The 15,453-nt window shown below is 37.0% G+C and overlaps 1 protein-coding gene across 1 annotated transcript in view; it reads right to left on the minus strand.

Moving 5' to 3' along the window:
- The window catches only part of LOC109840876 (TBCC domain-containing protein 1-like), a 15,317-nt gene continuing 432 nt past the window's right edge, over positions 569-15,453 (minus strand). The window contains 9 exon segments of the mRNA XM_020409685.1: positions 569-1,316; positions 1,789-1,900; positions 2,099-2,191; positions 2,377-2,580; positions 4,411-4,551; positions 8,336-8,440; positions 9,271-9,657; positions 10,434-10,574; positions 15,398-15,453. The exon segment at positions 15,398-15,453 is cut by the window's right edge and continues 14 nt beyond it. Of these exon segments, the coding sequence (XP_020265274.1) occupies positions 1,273-1,316; positions 1,789-1,900; positions 2,099-2,191; positions 2,377-2,580; positions 4,411-4,551; positions 8,336-8,440; positions 9,271-9,657; positions 10,434-10,574; positions 15,398-15,453 (1,283 nt within the window). The 3' untranslated portion in view covers positions 569-1,272.

Raw genomic sequence — 15,453 nt, forward strand, 5'->3', positions numbered from 1 at the left:
CCACATAGACATAATCAAACCAGTGACCAAGGTGTGGGTCCCACCTTCCATTCCGCCACTCCTCGCTGGAAAAAATCGGACCCCAAATCATGGGAACCAATGGGGAACATGTGAGGTGTCAACCCCTGGATACATGATCTACTGTTCATGAACAGTAGATCATGCGCCCAGACGTTGACACCTCACCTGTCCCCCCTTGAGTCCCATGATTTGGGGTCCCTATAGAACTACTCCTCGCTGTATAGATAATCAAACTAGGGACCGAGGATGGTGGCAATATTACCATTGTGTTTCTAGACCGCACGTGCTACACAGTGGTGGATGGGATCATCGCTGACTACAGCTAAACCGTGAACACTTTTTATCCCAGCAACAGTTGCTTTTCTTGTCCATGAAGTAGAATTGAAAGACAAGCATGTCGCATGTCGCACGATATATTTTGCTGGAGAACGTCGGGTTCTCGCTTTTGCGTTCATGTCAGCAAACACCGTAATTTCTCTAATACGCACAACATTTGTAAATCTAAACGGAACCCGTAAAAGTTCTGATATTCTGAAGTTAATACCAGTGACCAAAAATTGAATGCATTAAACAAGACCAATTTGCACAATATTGGTTATATCTATCAGGTTTCAAAATACAAGCATTCTAAATGCAATGGCTTCCAATTCCCTAGACGGACTCCTTTCAGCAAACACTGCCTTTACAGAGCGCATCGTCTCCTTGAAAACAAAGTCCATACAGTATCTATTCCCATTGTCAGAATTGTGTCATTGCTTAACCTAATCAAATCTCCCAAACTTATTTCAAGATCAAGTAAGAAAACCGGATAGTTATAATCGCCAATTCATGCTGAAGACCACCACCAATCTGTTTCAATGTTGGTGTTATGGCTGGATTTTTATTGGCCAGCAGCAAACAATTTTATCCCAGAAATGCAGCCATCTGAACCATGATACAGGTAGAGTAACACCGTACGCATCTCGAGCATCTGTAAATAAAAGCCTCTTACAAGCCCAAAAGAATCTGGAAAATTTCCCTCCGCCTTGCCATTACAGAATAGAAGAAAAACAAAAATTACAAGAGAAGATATGCCCTCATATTCACATAGTTTTACTTGTCATTTTTCAGTAACCAATGCAATTTAACCAACATACACATCATCTGTGCAAAAAGTTTCATGGTGCAGGGATCTCAGCTGCAGGAAAACTGAGCTTTACTTCACAAACCTTAGGTGATGAATTACATACAAGTCCAATGGCTGGTTTCCATTCAATCTCCCTGTAGACAAAAGAGCTGGCGGATATTCCCCGAGGCTGTAAGAGAGGTTAAACATATAAACTTCAGCCTATCTTCAGCTAATATGCATACGATAAAGCAGGTTATCAGGAGAATGTGAGTTGCTTATCATAACAAGTCAAAAAGAAGCATATAGGTCAATTGTCACCCATAATAATAGTAATAAGTAATCTTGTATAGTAGTGAAGTTAATTTGTGAAAGACGCTACGTAATCATGCAAGCTGGGAATTTTTCTTTGTGGAAAACAGAATACAACCATCACAAAGATTCGAAATGGTGGCTGGCCACAGTAAATACGGACATGTGGAATATTTAAAAGGTTCAATGATTTTTTTCAGTTAAACCTCTCAACCACTAGTAATGAATATTCGATGGTTCCTAGAAGATACCCATTGTCCTATTACCAGCGTATTAAAATGACAAAGTAGTGTGTGCAAAGATAATGTAAATTTAATAAGCAGACACAGCAGACAGAAACAACAAAGTACCATATAGCCAGTCCTTGAAATGTTTATGGAGGGCACACGCTAACTCTCGTCTCTGACTCTCATCAATTTGCACATCCCTTAAAGCTCGTTGGACCTCAACCACAGTTGAGTGCTACAGGGAAATTTTGAAGAAAGAATCAGTAAACACGAAAGTAATACCAAGGTAAAAGCTGTAGTATGTAAAGCAATAGTTGGGACAGTTTTGCTAACCACGAAAAAAGTGATGCATTGCATACGGATAAAAGAATAAGAAACATAACACTTGCAAGAAGCAAAAGTATCCACTTGAAATTAGATTCCAGACCGTTACCTTCTTCCTCTGGGAAGCCAAATACATCTCAGGCAACAGGAACGGGTTACCTTTTATAGACTCTGGTGACTCCTCACCAAGCCAATTAGGAATCTACAGTTTAATTAGAAAAGCAGAAAAGTGTCAATCATTAGATATGTCACATGAAAGGGAATTTTCATATAATATCCAAGAAAAGAACGAATAAGAGTTATCTCTGAAATTTGCATGGCAAATGTAAATACGACATGAAAACGAGGAAGTAACCGATGAGAAATTATTATCTCGGATTAACATACCAAGAAATTCGAGAATAGGTCAGGATCAAGGCATGAAGCGGATTCAGCTTGTACATCAGAAACCCCTGCAGGATGGGATAACGAATCGTGAGGATCAACCATCCCCAACACCAGGGGCTCGTTCCATCTATTGACAGTAGGATCAACACCAACTTGAGCCATATGCTCTCCCAACTGAGAATAGTAAGTGTTGAATGGTGCAACCTGTCAGGAAACAAAGAAACAAGAAGAAACTACATTACATGGTCAATTAGGTGGCATGACATTTAAACATCTCAAGTGAATCAGATAGCAAAACTTTTTGCATAGGACTTTTTCCTGGCTGTATCTCTTTTAGTTTGTAAGCTGCAAGGAATATCATGAGCTGTAACATGATGTCCTGGACACAATCAAAAGAAATAAATTCAACTTGCACACGTCATGGTGTATAGAAATGATTCACTTTTCATTTTTCTAATAAAGGCAGTGCCAAAGATATCTTGGATTACCCTACAAGGGGTTCAAGATAATGTTACACCGACTATCCTTCATGTCAAAGACTCAAATGGTTAACTCACCGATGAAAATATGTCACAGTTATGAAAAGATGTTGAATTCAGCTATCAGATAGTTGCAAACACCAACATATGCAGCTACAAGGTTAAAAATAATTTATAAAAGCAAGCAACCCTTCAAGCTTTTAAGAAGTGATATCCTTCTTTTGACTGTTATATGAATCCTTCTTACTTTGTCCTTGATTTACTGTTTGAGAAGTACACCCTATGTTATCTACCTCTTCCAGATCCTCTTTTTTACGACCTTTATTAAGGTTCTTTGTGATGCACCCTCCTTTCCTGAACTGACCTTCGAAGAAAAGTTCCTCCATCAGGCCTAATTTCACTGCAACAATGGGCTGATACCATGTCAATTGATTCTCTGATGCTTCCATGCAGAACTTCTATCTATAAACTTATTCCTCAGCTTACTACATACTTTAAGAAGGAATCCACATGATTTCATCTTGCAACATAGAATGTTTATTATTTACCCTTCTTTGCCCAACATCATCACAACATTATCAATGGTTTTATATGCAAAGCATTGTGTTAGAAGTCTCCAAAAGCTTCGAGAAAATAATGTGCAAGAAAAGACATTGCAGCCTATATGCTTCTTCAATCAGATGCCTCATCTTAAGTGTCCACTATCTTTGATTCAATGGACCCAAAATTTGAAACAGCAATAGTCGCGATATATAAACCCCAGCAACTCTAAAAATAGATTTTTTTTTCCAGAAACCATGTTACCATAGCCCGGAACAAATCAATAGAAACATTAAATCATTTGGATATCCAGCCAAATATGAAGTTTACAAGGATATCCAAACAAATATGATGTCCAAGAAAAGACGTTACAGCCTATATGCCTCTTCAATCAGATGCCTTATCTTAACTGTCCACTATCTTTGATTCAATAGACCCAAAGCTTTGAAACAGTAAAAGTCGCGATATATAAACCCCAGCAACTCTAAAAATGGATTTTCTTTTTCAGAAACCATGAACCAAGCCCAGAACAAATCAATAGAAACATTAAATCATTTGGATATCCAGACAAATATGAATTTTACAGGGATATCCAAACAAATATGATGTACAAGAAAAGACATTGCAGCATATATGCCTCTTCAATCAGATGCCTTATCTTAACTGTCCACTATCTTTGATTCAATAGACCCAAAACGTTGAAACAGCAAAAGTCGTGATATATAAATCCCAGCATCTCCAAAAATAGAGATGTTTTTTTTCAGAAACCATGTTACCATAGCCCAAAACAACAGAAACATTACATCATTTGGATATCCAAACAAATATGAAGTTGACAAGGATGTTCAAACAAATATGATGTGTATAACTGTACAAGGATGTGTAGACGAGTATGAAGCAAGGATATCCAGACAAGTATGATGTGTATAAGGATATCCAGACTAATATGACGCATAGAGATCTAGCGCACATACAGATAAAGCCAAGTATGCAGAAGCACAAGAAAGTTACTCACTTGTATTTTATGATTATCCCCAAGAATGAGAGGCTGCTGATTAACCCCCAAGTAAAAGACACATTCACGACATGTTGCAATACAAATGCGTTTTGCAGCTGTAATAACTTGCACTCTTTCGCAGTGTTCTACTCTGACAGCCTGCAGGTATTAAATTATTTTTATTTAAATCAAGATAAGCGACAGAGTAACATAGCAAGTTAATGGTTAATTCATAGAATTAATTCATATACATTTGCACCACTCATATAAGAAAATGTGTATTCATGAAGAACAAAGGTTTGTTGTGTTAGATTAAATTCAAGGTTAGCAAGAACCGTACAGAGAATGAGCTATTTATTGCTGCAAAAAAGAATAAATTTCTGCATTTGGAAGCAGAAGCTGGCTGCAAATTTTTAACAATAAATAAGAAGCGCTTCAACTGTAACGAGATCCATTGATGAAATTGTCAAATTTCAACATAATGCAATCTCTCAGAAACAGATTCCCAGTGAATTTTGATTAGCAGCTGTTAAACAATATTATATGATATTTTATGTTAACTATTTAGGTATTTAGGTAATTGGGCCAATATCCATATCCGCTTATGTAACCCTCCTATTCTCTATTTAAGAGAGATTAGAATAACTTTGCCTTCTCTATTTCTCTACATGGTATCATAGCCGATATCTCGATCCTAAAGAACTCCTCTCTTTCAAGATCTTGGGGCGGCTAAGGGAGTTTCGCTACAAGCACGGCCTCCTTGCTTCCCCTCAGCAACCTCGGTTTTAACAACCTCAGTCAAAAACCCTACTCTTTAGAAAAACCCATAAAGATACTGATTCTGTTGTTCTCGGTACTGTTTATGATGAACAGTACCCGTGCCATTGCTCACTGTGAAGTGCGAACAGTATAACTCTTTTGTCTTTTGTTGATTGCCTTCAACAACTTCAGATCCGATTCAAATCAAATCTACATCATCAGGTTTATATTGCACCTACATTAAATATGCGCAACATCGCATCAAATCCATCTTTAGCAGAGCTGCTCAAGAACTTTTCTGTCCGCACCTTGTATTGATCAATCCAAGATTTGTCTAGTTTGTGCCTGCTACAGATTGGGCACCACTTCGATCACCCAAGCACAAATATTTAACATTCTTTCACCGGCCTACTCGCTTATCCGCCTAGGGTTTCTACTGGTTGTCCGCCTAGTATTTCTATTGGCTGCCTGCCAAAAGTTTCTACTGGCTGTCCGCCTAGAGCTTCTAGTGATTGTCTACCTAAGGTTTCTAACGGCTTATCCGCCTAGAATTTCTATGGGCTTACCCACCTAGGATTTCTTCTCGCCTCTTGGCTCTTGGCTCATGCTCGAGTTTAATATGGCTGGTTGATCATCTACTTATCACATAAATGAGGATTTGGTTGTGATCATTGTCAGACACTATTTTGGCTCTTGGCTCATGCTCGAGTTTTATCTGGCTATGACTATACTTTTTGGGTTGCAACTTTGTGAGATCTATTTCCTGTTTGATGACTACTTCAAATGAAGCAAACAGATATACAATGTTCTTCAACTGCACCAGACAAAGTTAACTTGCTGAAAGCGCTTTTTTAAGTAGTTGTTTGGTTCTCATATGTAACAAGCTAGTCATATATATGTTACAGCTTAAGGTGGGGTGTTAAATAATATTATATGTTTAACTATTTAGGTATTTGAGTAATTGGACCAATATTCATATCCGCTTATGTAACCCTCATATTTTCTATTTTAGGGAGACAAGATGATCCTCTTAAAAATAAGTCCCTCCAACCATTAGAACAAAACTTTAAAGTTATGGTGCGCATTGAGTATTATATTTTTATATTAATTCTATCGTGCCCTCGCTGGTTGAGGGCCCTTTTATGGCTAAAAACCTAGGCTCACGTAGGGGTAACAATTTGTTTAAAATTCACATTAAATTTGTGGCAAGCAAATTTCGAATATGGATCATTCTGATACCATTTTAAATTATCCTCTAATCATTACATCAAAACTTCAACGTTATGGTAAGCATTGAGGGTTATATTTTTATATTGATTCTAACCTAAGTTGCATGGAAACGGGCACGAGTACTGGTACGGGTGCGGGTGTGGGTACGGGACACGGCAAAACTGTAAAATGTAGGGTACGGGGACACGACTACATATATATATTGAATTAATACTGTGCATAAGATAATTTTTCCCCTTCATGTGTCATTAGAATTAAAATTCCGATCACATTTTTGAGTTTCTTTTATCATATTGATTATCGTGAATTGTAAACTACTCATTTTTTTACTAGACATCTAAATGACCCATTAACTATATAGTTTTAAACTTGGGTATGGACTAAAACGAATCTGACCCGTATCTCATTAGTTTCAAAAGACGGATGTGAAGTGTAAGCTTAAGTCCATGAAGTCTTTGACAAGTGTTTTAAATTAACACATATATCGTATAATTGAGTACATGTTGTAATAAATGCATGCATATATTCAAGAAGTGTCCATGAAGTTTGGGTACGGGAAAGTGTCGGGTACCAAGAAGTGTCCATGAAGTTTGGGTACGGGAAAGTGTCGGGTACGTGTCCGGTACGGGTATGGCTTCATCATAGAAGTACCCGGGTAAACATAGATTCTAACAATATTAGAATATAAAAATTATAATCATTAACCCTCACCAAAACTTTGTAGTTTTGGTGTAATGATTAGAAGGACTTAATTTCATATAGTATCAGAGCAACCCAGTTCAAATCCCACCGGTCACGAATTTAAAAAGGATTTTCTAAAAATTAACACCAGTGCATGAGTCCAGGTTTCCAGCCCATTAAAAAGGGCTCTCAACCTACGGAGACATGATGGAATATAAAAATATAATCCTCGATCTTCGCCATAACTTCTGAGTTTTTGTGTAATTGTTAGAGAGGGACTTAATTTAAGATTAGATGATATTATATGTTTAACTATTTAGATCTATGGATAATTGGGCCAATATCCATATCCGCTTATGTAACCTCGTATTATCTAATTAAGAGAGATTGGGGTTATTATTAAATAACTTTGTCTTCTCTATTTCTCTATAGCAGCCATGCCAGGCAACAAAAAGAACAGAGTACACAGAAGACTATTCTAACAGGTTGTCCAAGGGCAACGTCATCTAAGCACATGCACAAGTTACGGGAATAACTATAGTTCAGTAGGCCCATGCAAGTAATTAAGGACTTACGCAAAAAGATAGGAATATGTGCAAAATTTATTTCACAGCCCCATTCAGTTAGGAAAGAGAAGAAAAAAGGACAGCCGGCAGATTCAGCAATGAGTTAACAAGTACAAGCATTCAATTTATAAGCTGCTCTCACATGTAACTTAATGACAGAATACAATTCATGTCGCCGAGCCCAAAATTTTGGGATAATGGCTTTGTTGGTGGAGTTGTCATCTTTGTTGTTGTTCTCAGGCAGTGCTTCAACAAGACAGTAACATCTCAGTAAAGATATACATTTTATAAGCACGGCTATCCAAGAACTCATAATCTCCACTGTGATGATCTCATCCATGGAGGAAATTTTATTGCAGAAGAAAATTCAAATCCCCGAATTTAATTAGACAGATCCACTATAGATATATCCACAGCCTTGCCACATGGACAAGGGACACATGAGTCAAGTGGCAACATGAAAATGTTTTAGGACACAAGAAATGCAAGTCAAAATGAAGTTTACCGCCAAGTTTAAGATCATATGCATTATTAGTTCAAACTAATACTAGGGGAAATGTGATCCTGGTATAATGCTCAATTGTACTTATACAACTTATGCAAAATTCACAGCATGCACGAGAGAGGAAAAAATCAAGGCCGAGCATAGAAACCTTATGACAGTCTACTCTGAATATCACTTGTAAGAATAAGAGCACCACGCATACCTTACCAATTGCACCAAGAACAATAGTGGCATCAGAACATCCGTAGACAAGAGCAAACCTCAGAGGAGCTAGTATATATATTACTGAATCGTGGCAATTTAGAACCTGCAGCAGAAAAATTCAATGTGATGGCTGATGGCTCCAACCAAAATAGGCATAAAATGTTTCATGTAGAACATATTTTCCCTATACTTATTCAAAGCAAATGAAAGAAAGAAAGAAAATGAAAAGCCATGCGACTTGATTACAGCCTAAAGTTAGAAAGATCAAAACAGATGTTTAACACAGCATAAGACATTAATAGTTCGCATGAACTGATTGTTTATTTATTATACTTCAAAACTGAAACCAACCTGAACCCCACAAGTCCATAAAAGTGATGAAAGATCGTCTTATTAAAAACATAATAGGGAAACATCATGATAGACAATAGGAGTTTACAATTACAACAGCAAAACCGTCATCTCAACTTGCGGTTTCCATTTGCATGAATAAAGGCCGCATCTCCACAGTTAAGAGGGTGTCCACAATACTGATTCTCATAAATTACTTCAAATCAAAAGTAAAAGTTCTTTGAAATTCTGTATCATATTATCAGAGATGGCTTTTTCTTCTGGCTGCCATTTAGGTTTATAACGCAAAGGATCAAAAAGGTTAGGGTAAGGGAACCGATGAATAGATTTCTTAAAAGTCTATTATTATAATAAAGCGGGGAACCCAAGCTCAGTTTAACATGTAGAAAGTGTGGAGGAGATCATGCAGAAAGCATGATTAAATGTCACAGCAATCATTACTAGCTATGATTAAAAATAACAAAGCACTGGAGTTAAATTACAGAATTATTGAAACCAAGATGGGGACAGGAAGTAAGTTTAACCCAGCATAGTTTATTATCAAGTGAGCTTGCATTGGCAAGACAACAATTTTGTTATTACCTTAACAGAATGGCCTTCGATGTCGCTTGCCTGTTTGACTACAGAAGATTTGGAGACACCTTCCAAAATAGTCTGGCTTCTAGAATATGGATTGCTTTGGACCCTTGTTTGACTTGCATAAGCATCAGTCATGGTCACATCAAGATCTGAGGCACCAAGTGATCCATTTTCTTTTGCTGCTACCTTCTCTGAAATATGCTCCAGTGAAGCAGCAATATTTTCCAAAACCCAATCATGAACTTGAGAAGCTGGAACAGGAACGGCAGGCATGTCTGGATCTGAATTTGCAAAAAAAGGAGCTGCCTGACTTAATGGTATTCCTTCAGACCCCTTATCCCCAAACTGAATTAGGAGTCCAAGATGCACAAAACTTTCCAGTGTTAAAACCTGTAAATAAGCAAAAGGTAAGTGACAATGCTTTCCCCCCACACTTGAGTAGATTACAAGGGAGCATGTAAAGAAATATGTCCAAATTAGAATAATCCAGTATTCCCATCTCCAAATTTTGTAAGATTTGTCATATGAGCCTCTGAATCAAGACTCGCTGCTAAAACCATGATGTTGCATGAGAAGGGACATAATCTTCAGACATGCTTTTCAAACTGCTCAATATCGACTAGCACAGATCTGGGGGTCTAATATAATAAAAGTAAACTGAAGAAATTATGGTAAGATCAATCTTCCCCGCTATTTGATTGTACCACATATGGAGGCGTATATATATTGGTCCAAATAACCAGTGTTTGTCTTTCACACGGAATGATGCTGATTTGTTTTGTATTGTATTACTATTCTCCAATAGATTATTATCTTCATAAAATTACAGTGAGAAGACATGAAAGTAACTGGACACTGATCACAAATTAAATTCCTATAAAGAAGACGTTACTACGATTCGATAATACAAGTATACAAGGCAATGGTTTGACACCTTTATTAAATTCAAGCAATTCCTTGCTATAGTATTAACTATCATTAGCAAATCCAGTCTTATGAACAGTCTAACATGACCTTCACATCTTTGGCATAGCAAAAAGAGCTAATTGACTAACCTTAAACTAAAAGGTACATGCCACTGCGAGTAGACTTGCACAATGATAAGTATGTGATAAAAACAAATAAGGAGCAAAAGAGAAACAGTGGAATACTGTAATGAAACAAACCAGAGATTCTTCACCCTCCCCTTCAACAGGCTGAGCCAGCAGGGTGAGTATGTTGGCAATATGCTTTTGTAAGTATGACAGTTGATGTGCTTCTTCATCAGCTTGTGAAGGCATAAAACGCCGGCTATTACTACGTACAAGCTGCAATGGAAAACTATCAAACTTTAGAACATCAAATTTGAAATGAAGAAGACGGAGCAAATTATTAATATACATGATGCAGTGTGAATAAAGTCCAAGACAACTACAAGGAGTTCCCTTAACATGTAAGGCGTGAATAAAATACTACATTAAACAAAACCAGCAGCTGCAATCCATTATTGCCCATACTAATGATTAAAAAAGGGCTTATACATTAATTATAAAAAAATAGATGTAAACATCTCAATCAAAATGGCATCAGCAGCATATGAACTGAATACTATCTGAAAAGGGCAACCCGCTGCATAAAGCTCCTGCAATGTGTGAGATTTTGGAAGGAGCCCGACCCCTTTGGGTATATTGTATGCAACTTTACCATGCATTTTTTCAAAGGGCTGTATTCATGGCTCAATCCCCATGACCTCCAAGTCACACAAAAAAGACTCTTGACCATTGCGCCAAGGCTCTACTTCAACTGTCTACTATCCGAAGCAGTTAAAATTTCTAAGGCATCAATGTTTAAGCCATTAGTAGATGTAACCCTGATCTGAGATGCTATATTGCTATGATTTAAACAAAATCTTGGATTAGTTCTATGAAATCGTTTCTCTAAGTTAGTGCCAAAGGCACGGATGATGTAACCTAGTAGATTGGTTTCTAAACAGGTAGAAGCAACCTCCAATTATCTTAAATTAGAGAAAAGATGGGAAAACATAATACTGTAACATTTTCTATAAAGAACCATGTGCTTGCACACATAAAGGGAGGAATCATAATTGAGGCTATAAAAAGGATGTATGATTGGATCTCCTGAGTACATTCATAAAATGGAGGTCAGCAGTATTTAAAAGTCGAAGTGAATTACAAAGATATTAGATGATAAGATCCAAAGATAAATGCTGCTGAGGTCAAGTAGCATTTTAATTCTAAGGTATATGTAAATACAGAAATTTCAATCTATACACCAAACCTCAAAAATTGACAAGTCAGACGTCATATTAGGAATTATTCACTCAATTATCAAATCTGCCGCCAAAATATCACCCAGATCCTTTCAGACTCTTTCTAATGCTATAATTAAAATCAAAACAAATCAAAACATAAACAGAAGTCCATGAACCTGAAATGGTGAGGAGCTGATAAATATCAATAAAAGGCTACAAGTCAACAACCAATTATTAGGCAACTGAAGAAAACTTTATTGATAACTAATATATGATTGCATGCAAAATAACTGTCCTTATGGACGTCGGAAGTAGCCTATTACCTGGCAGGACATAACCAAGGGTCAAGGATTAAACAGTGTTTTGATTATGGACCGGACTGCACCAGATAAAAATGGGGCTCAATGTCTCCAGATCTTGCTAGAGGAAGTAGTGTCAAGAGAGGGCTAGTGTTAGGCATTATTGGGGAAGTTGAACGAGGAGAGGATGTGATGCTTGAAGAATACCCACATAAGGAGGATAGTGCACAGGACGAGGTTGATGCTTTGTGTTTCACTTGCCCAGCATTATTATCTCTCTTTTTACTTTTATCATTCACTATGAGAGCCAAGAGGAATGGATTATAGTGAGAAGTAATAAGCATATATAATTTGTGAGCAAGGAGAACCACAGGAAGCTACAAGAGAACTTGATTGGTAACTAAGAAGGATATGATAATAGTTACCTCAACTGATGAAATATCCTATAACAACTGAATGGAAGAATATGATTCATTACCTGCTTCCAAAATTTTGGAATATAGAAAATGCATCTAAAGAGAAAAGAAGAGCAGAAACCAGAAGTAAGAAATGCAGTGGCTTTAGGATAAAATTTGTCCCATCCTGTCTTTATAGCGCCTTTCTACATAAATCATGTTGACATGTTCTCTAAACTCCTTGTCTAAAAAAATGGGAACCTTGACTGCTTTAATGTCATAGCATAATTATTGTAATCTTGTAGATGTTATGCAGAGGTAAGAGTCGACAGTGGCTTCCAGGTTGCCGAGGATAGATGCCAACTTGCCAATGATCAATTCTCTTACGATTTTAGTGATTTATGATGTAACTAGTAGCCAACTATATTTTGCATACAATTGGCTTGTCTAAAAAAATTGGAACTTTGAGTGCATTAACGTCATGACATAGTCATCTTGTAGATGTTATGCAGAGGTAAGAGTTGACATTGGCTTCCACTTCCAGGTTGTCGAGGATGGATAGATATCAACTTGCCAATGATTAATTCTCTTGTGACTTGAGTGATTTAAGATGTAATCGGTAGCCAACTCTACACTACATACAATTTCTTGGGAATTAGGTGTTGATGGTGACTTGAATGTAGTTCACAGAATTATTGTGTGGTCTTCATCATGGCTGGGGGTGAAGCACAATCCGTCCAGCCTCTGGTTTAGATGCTAACTTTCTCAAATAAGATTTTGCTCTTGAAATCAATCAAGATTATGAAAATGGTTTCTCTTAATAATATTTTGTCAGCTATATTCTGAATAGCACTGTGAATTTGAATAGGATCCAAGTAGCTGAATAATGGAAGCTTCCACATCGTTCAGCACCTCGATCAACAGTAATTAGTCTAGGACAGTGTTGTCAATGCGCGAAGCGCAATGCGGGGCGCAAAGCATCTTTACGCGCACATGCGCAAGGCGCAACGCGATGCGCACGCCCGAGTGATGCGAGGCACACACCGCACACATAATTTTTCAATATATGTAATCAAGCGTGAAAGAACATGTTTTTAGAATTTACATGAAAAATATCATGATAAATAATATCTTACTACAAAATCATAATATAATGCCTTAGTTTCAAATGCTAACACCCAACATAGTAGCAAAATTCATAAATTTTAAATCAAATGTTAAATCAAGATTAATATCCAAGCAAAGGATTAGTAATTGTCCTCAATTGAAGAATCAAGATTAATATCCAAGCAAAGGATTAGTAATTGTCCTCAATTGAAGGCTATTAAAAAGGCCTAATAGATTTATTTTAATATCCAAGCAAAGGATTAGTAATTGTCCTCAATTGAAGGCTATTAAAAAGGCCTAATAGATTTATTTTACTTTTTGGGATATGGAATATCAAGTATAAAGACTCGATTGAAATGTTAACAAATAAAACTATATGATGATATGTACTATATGCACCCTACACAAAGGATGTACGCGAGGCGCAAAAGGCGCTGCTGCATCAGATGTGGGACGCTTCGTCACCGCCCCGCATTATAAGGCGCATGAGGCGCAATGAGGCGCGCGTCTTTGAAAACACTGGTCTAGGAACAATTCAGTAGTAGTTAACGTAGGCTGGAATATCTTGATTACTTATTGGAACTCATATTTATGAAAATTGTATAGGATTAACTGATGATAAATTGATCAAGGTTTTAAATGTCGGCCGACATGTCGGACATGTCGGCCGACATATCGGTTTGTGGGCTTGACCAACACGACATGGACGTTTTTAACTCGTATGTCGGTTTTCAGGGCCAAATCGGAAATATCAGGGTCATATCGGGCATATCGGCCTATTTTTTAGCTTTGAAAAATCGGTCGATATGGTACTTTTTTTTAAGATCTGTTTTTTGTTATTAGGTTTGGGTTTAGTGATAAATGCCCAAACCCATTTGACCCATTCTCATGTTTAAGGGTTTCTTATGAACCCGATAGAAAGAATTTATGAACCCAAATCCATATATTATTTACTTTTTTATATGTTTAGTCTACAGAATTTATAAAGTATGCTTATATTGAATTTATGAATGCTTAGATTACATTTAGGACATGATATTATACATATGCGCACTACCCGATATGACAATCCGATATTTAGTCAATGTCTCCTGATATATCCCGGTTTCCGCTATCCGACATGAATTTCAGTCATCCGACATGAACCCGACATCCGACATTTAAAACCTTGAAATTGATAGCTCATTTTATTTTTGAATCCTCTAAAAAGATGATTATATTTTTAAATTCATCCTTTTCAGAATCAGATTTATACCATTTCTGTAGATATTGGTACGATATTCGTTTGTCCTAGGCGAATATGATAATGATTTCAACGACAGCCAAAGATCCTGATCAAATTCGTTAGTGAGACAAATATATATATTCATAGCGATGTACCATTATTCAGCATATTTGCACCCTTGCTCGTGACACGGATATTGGAAAAAGTTGTCATGGAAGGCATGCATTGACTAACTACAATCCTAGTTAATTAGGAATAGTACCTACTTACTTTGTGTATGGACCTCCAGCAAGGTGATAGTTTATCAGCTTACCTAATTACCTCACAATTAACGAAACATTTCAGCAGTTACAATGAACAGAAAAAGGAGGGAAATTTTGTAGGATGTAATCCAGTTTGGACAAGGCAAAACAGTCTCTTCGAATTAAACTACCTTTCCTAGAATTTTCAAATAATTAAATCTAAAAATACCATTCTTGCGAACACAGTGACAATTCCCCAGTTTATTGATGTATTTCCTGAAGTTCTTATTTCTAACCTCAGTGTCTGTAGACAAAATCAATACAAAAGAAAAGAGTAAAAACCTCCAGTTGTCCCAAACTACAACCTTTCTTCCATTTCATTGCCAATTTAAGATAGAAGCTATTGACATGCCGACTGACAAAAGGCTTCTTAACCCTTAAACCCTAGGACAACTTCACATTACATATCTAAAACTATACACCCAGATAACCAAATTAACCTGCAGACCTCACCATCAGTGAGAAATTTATCGTCGCAAAGTTCTCTAATTTATCAAACGTATATCTCATAATTCCCACATAAAACCCTAAAAACAAAGTTACTCTCAAACCTGAAGCGGCGAGAGTGCCGACAAGCACCCATCGAAAGCCGAGGTCGACGGCCACA

Source organism: Asparagus officinalis, chromosome 5, assembly GCF_001876935.1.
Source record: "Asparagus officinalis chromosome 5, Aspof.V1, whole genome shotgun sequence".
Taxonomy (NCBI): Eukaryota; Viridiplantae; Streptophyta; class Magnoliopsida; order Asparagales; family Asparagaceae; genus Asparagus; species Asparagus officinalis.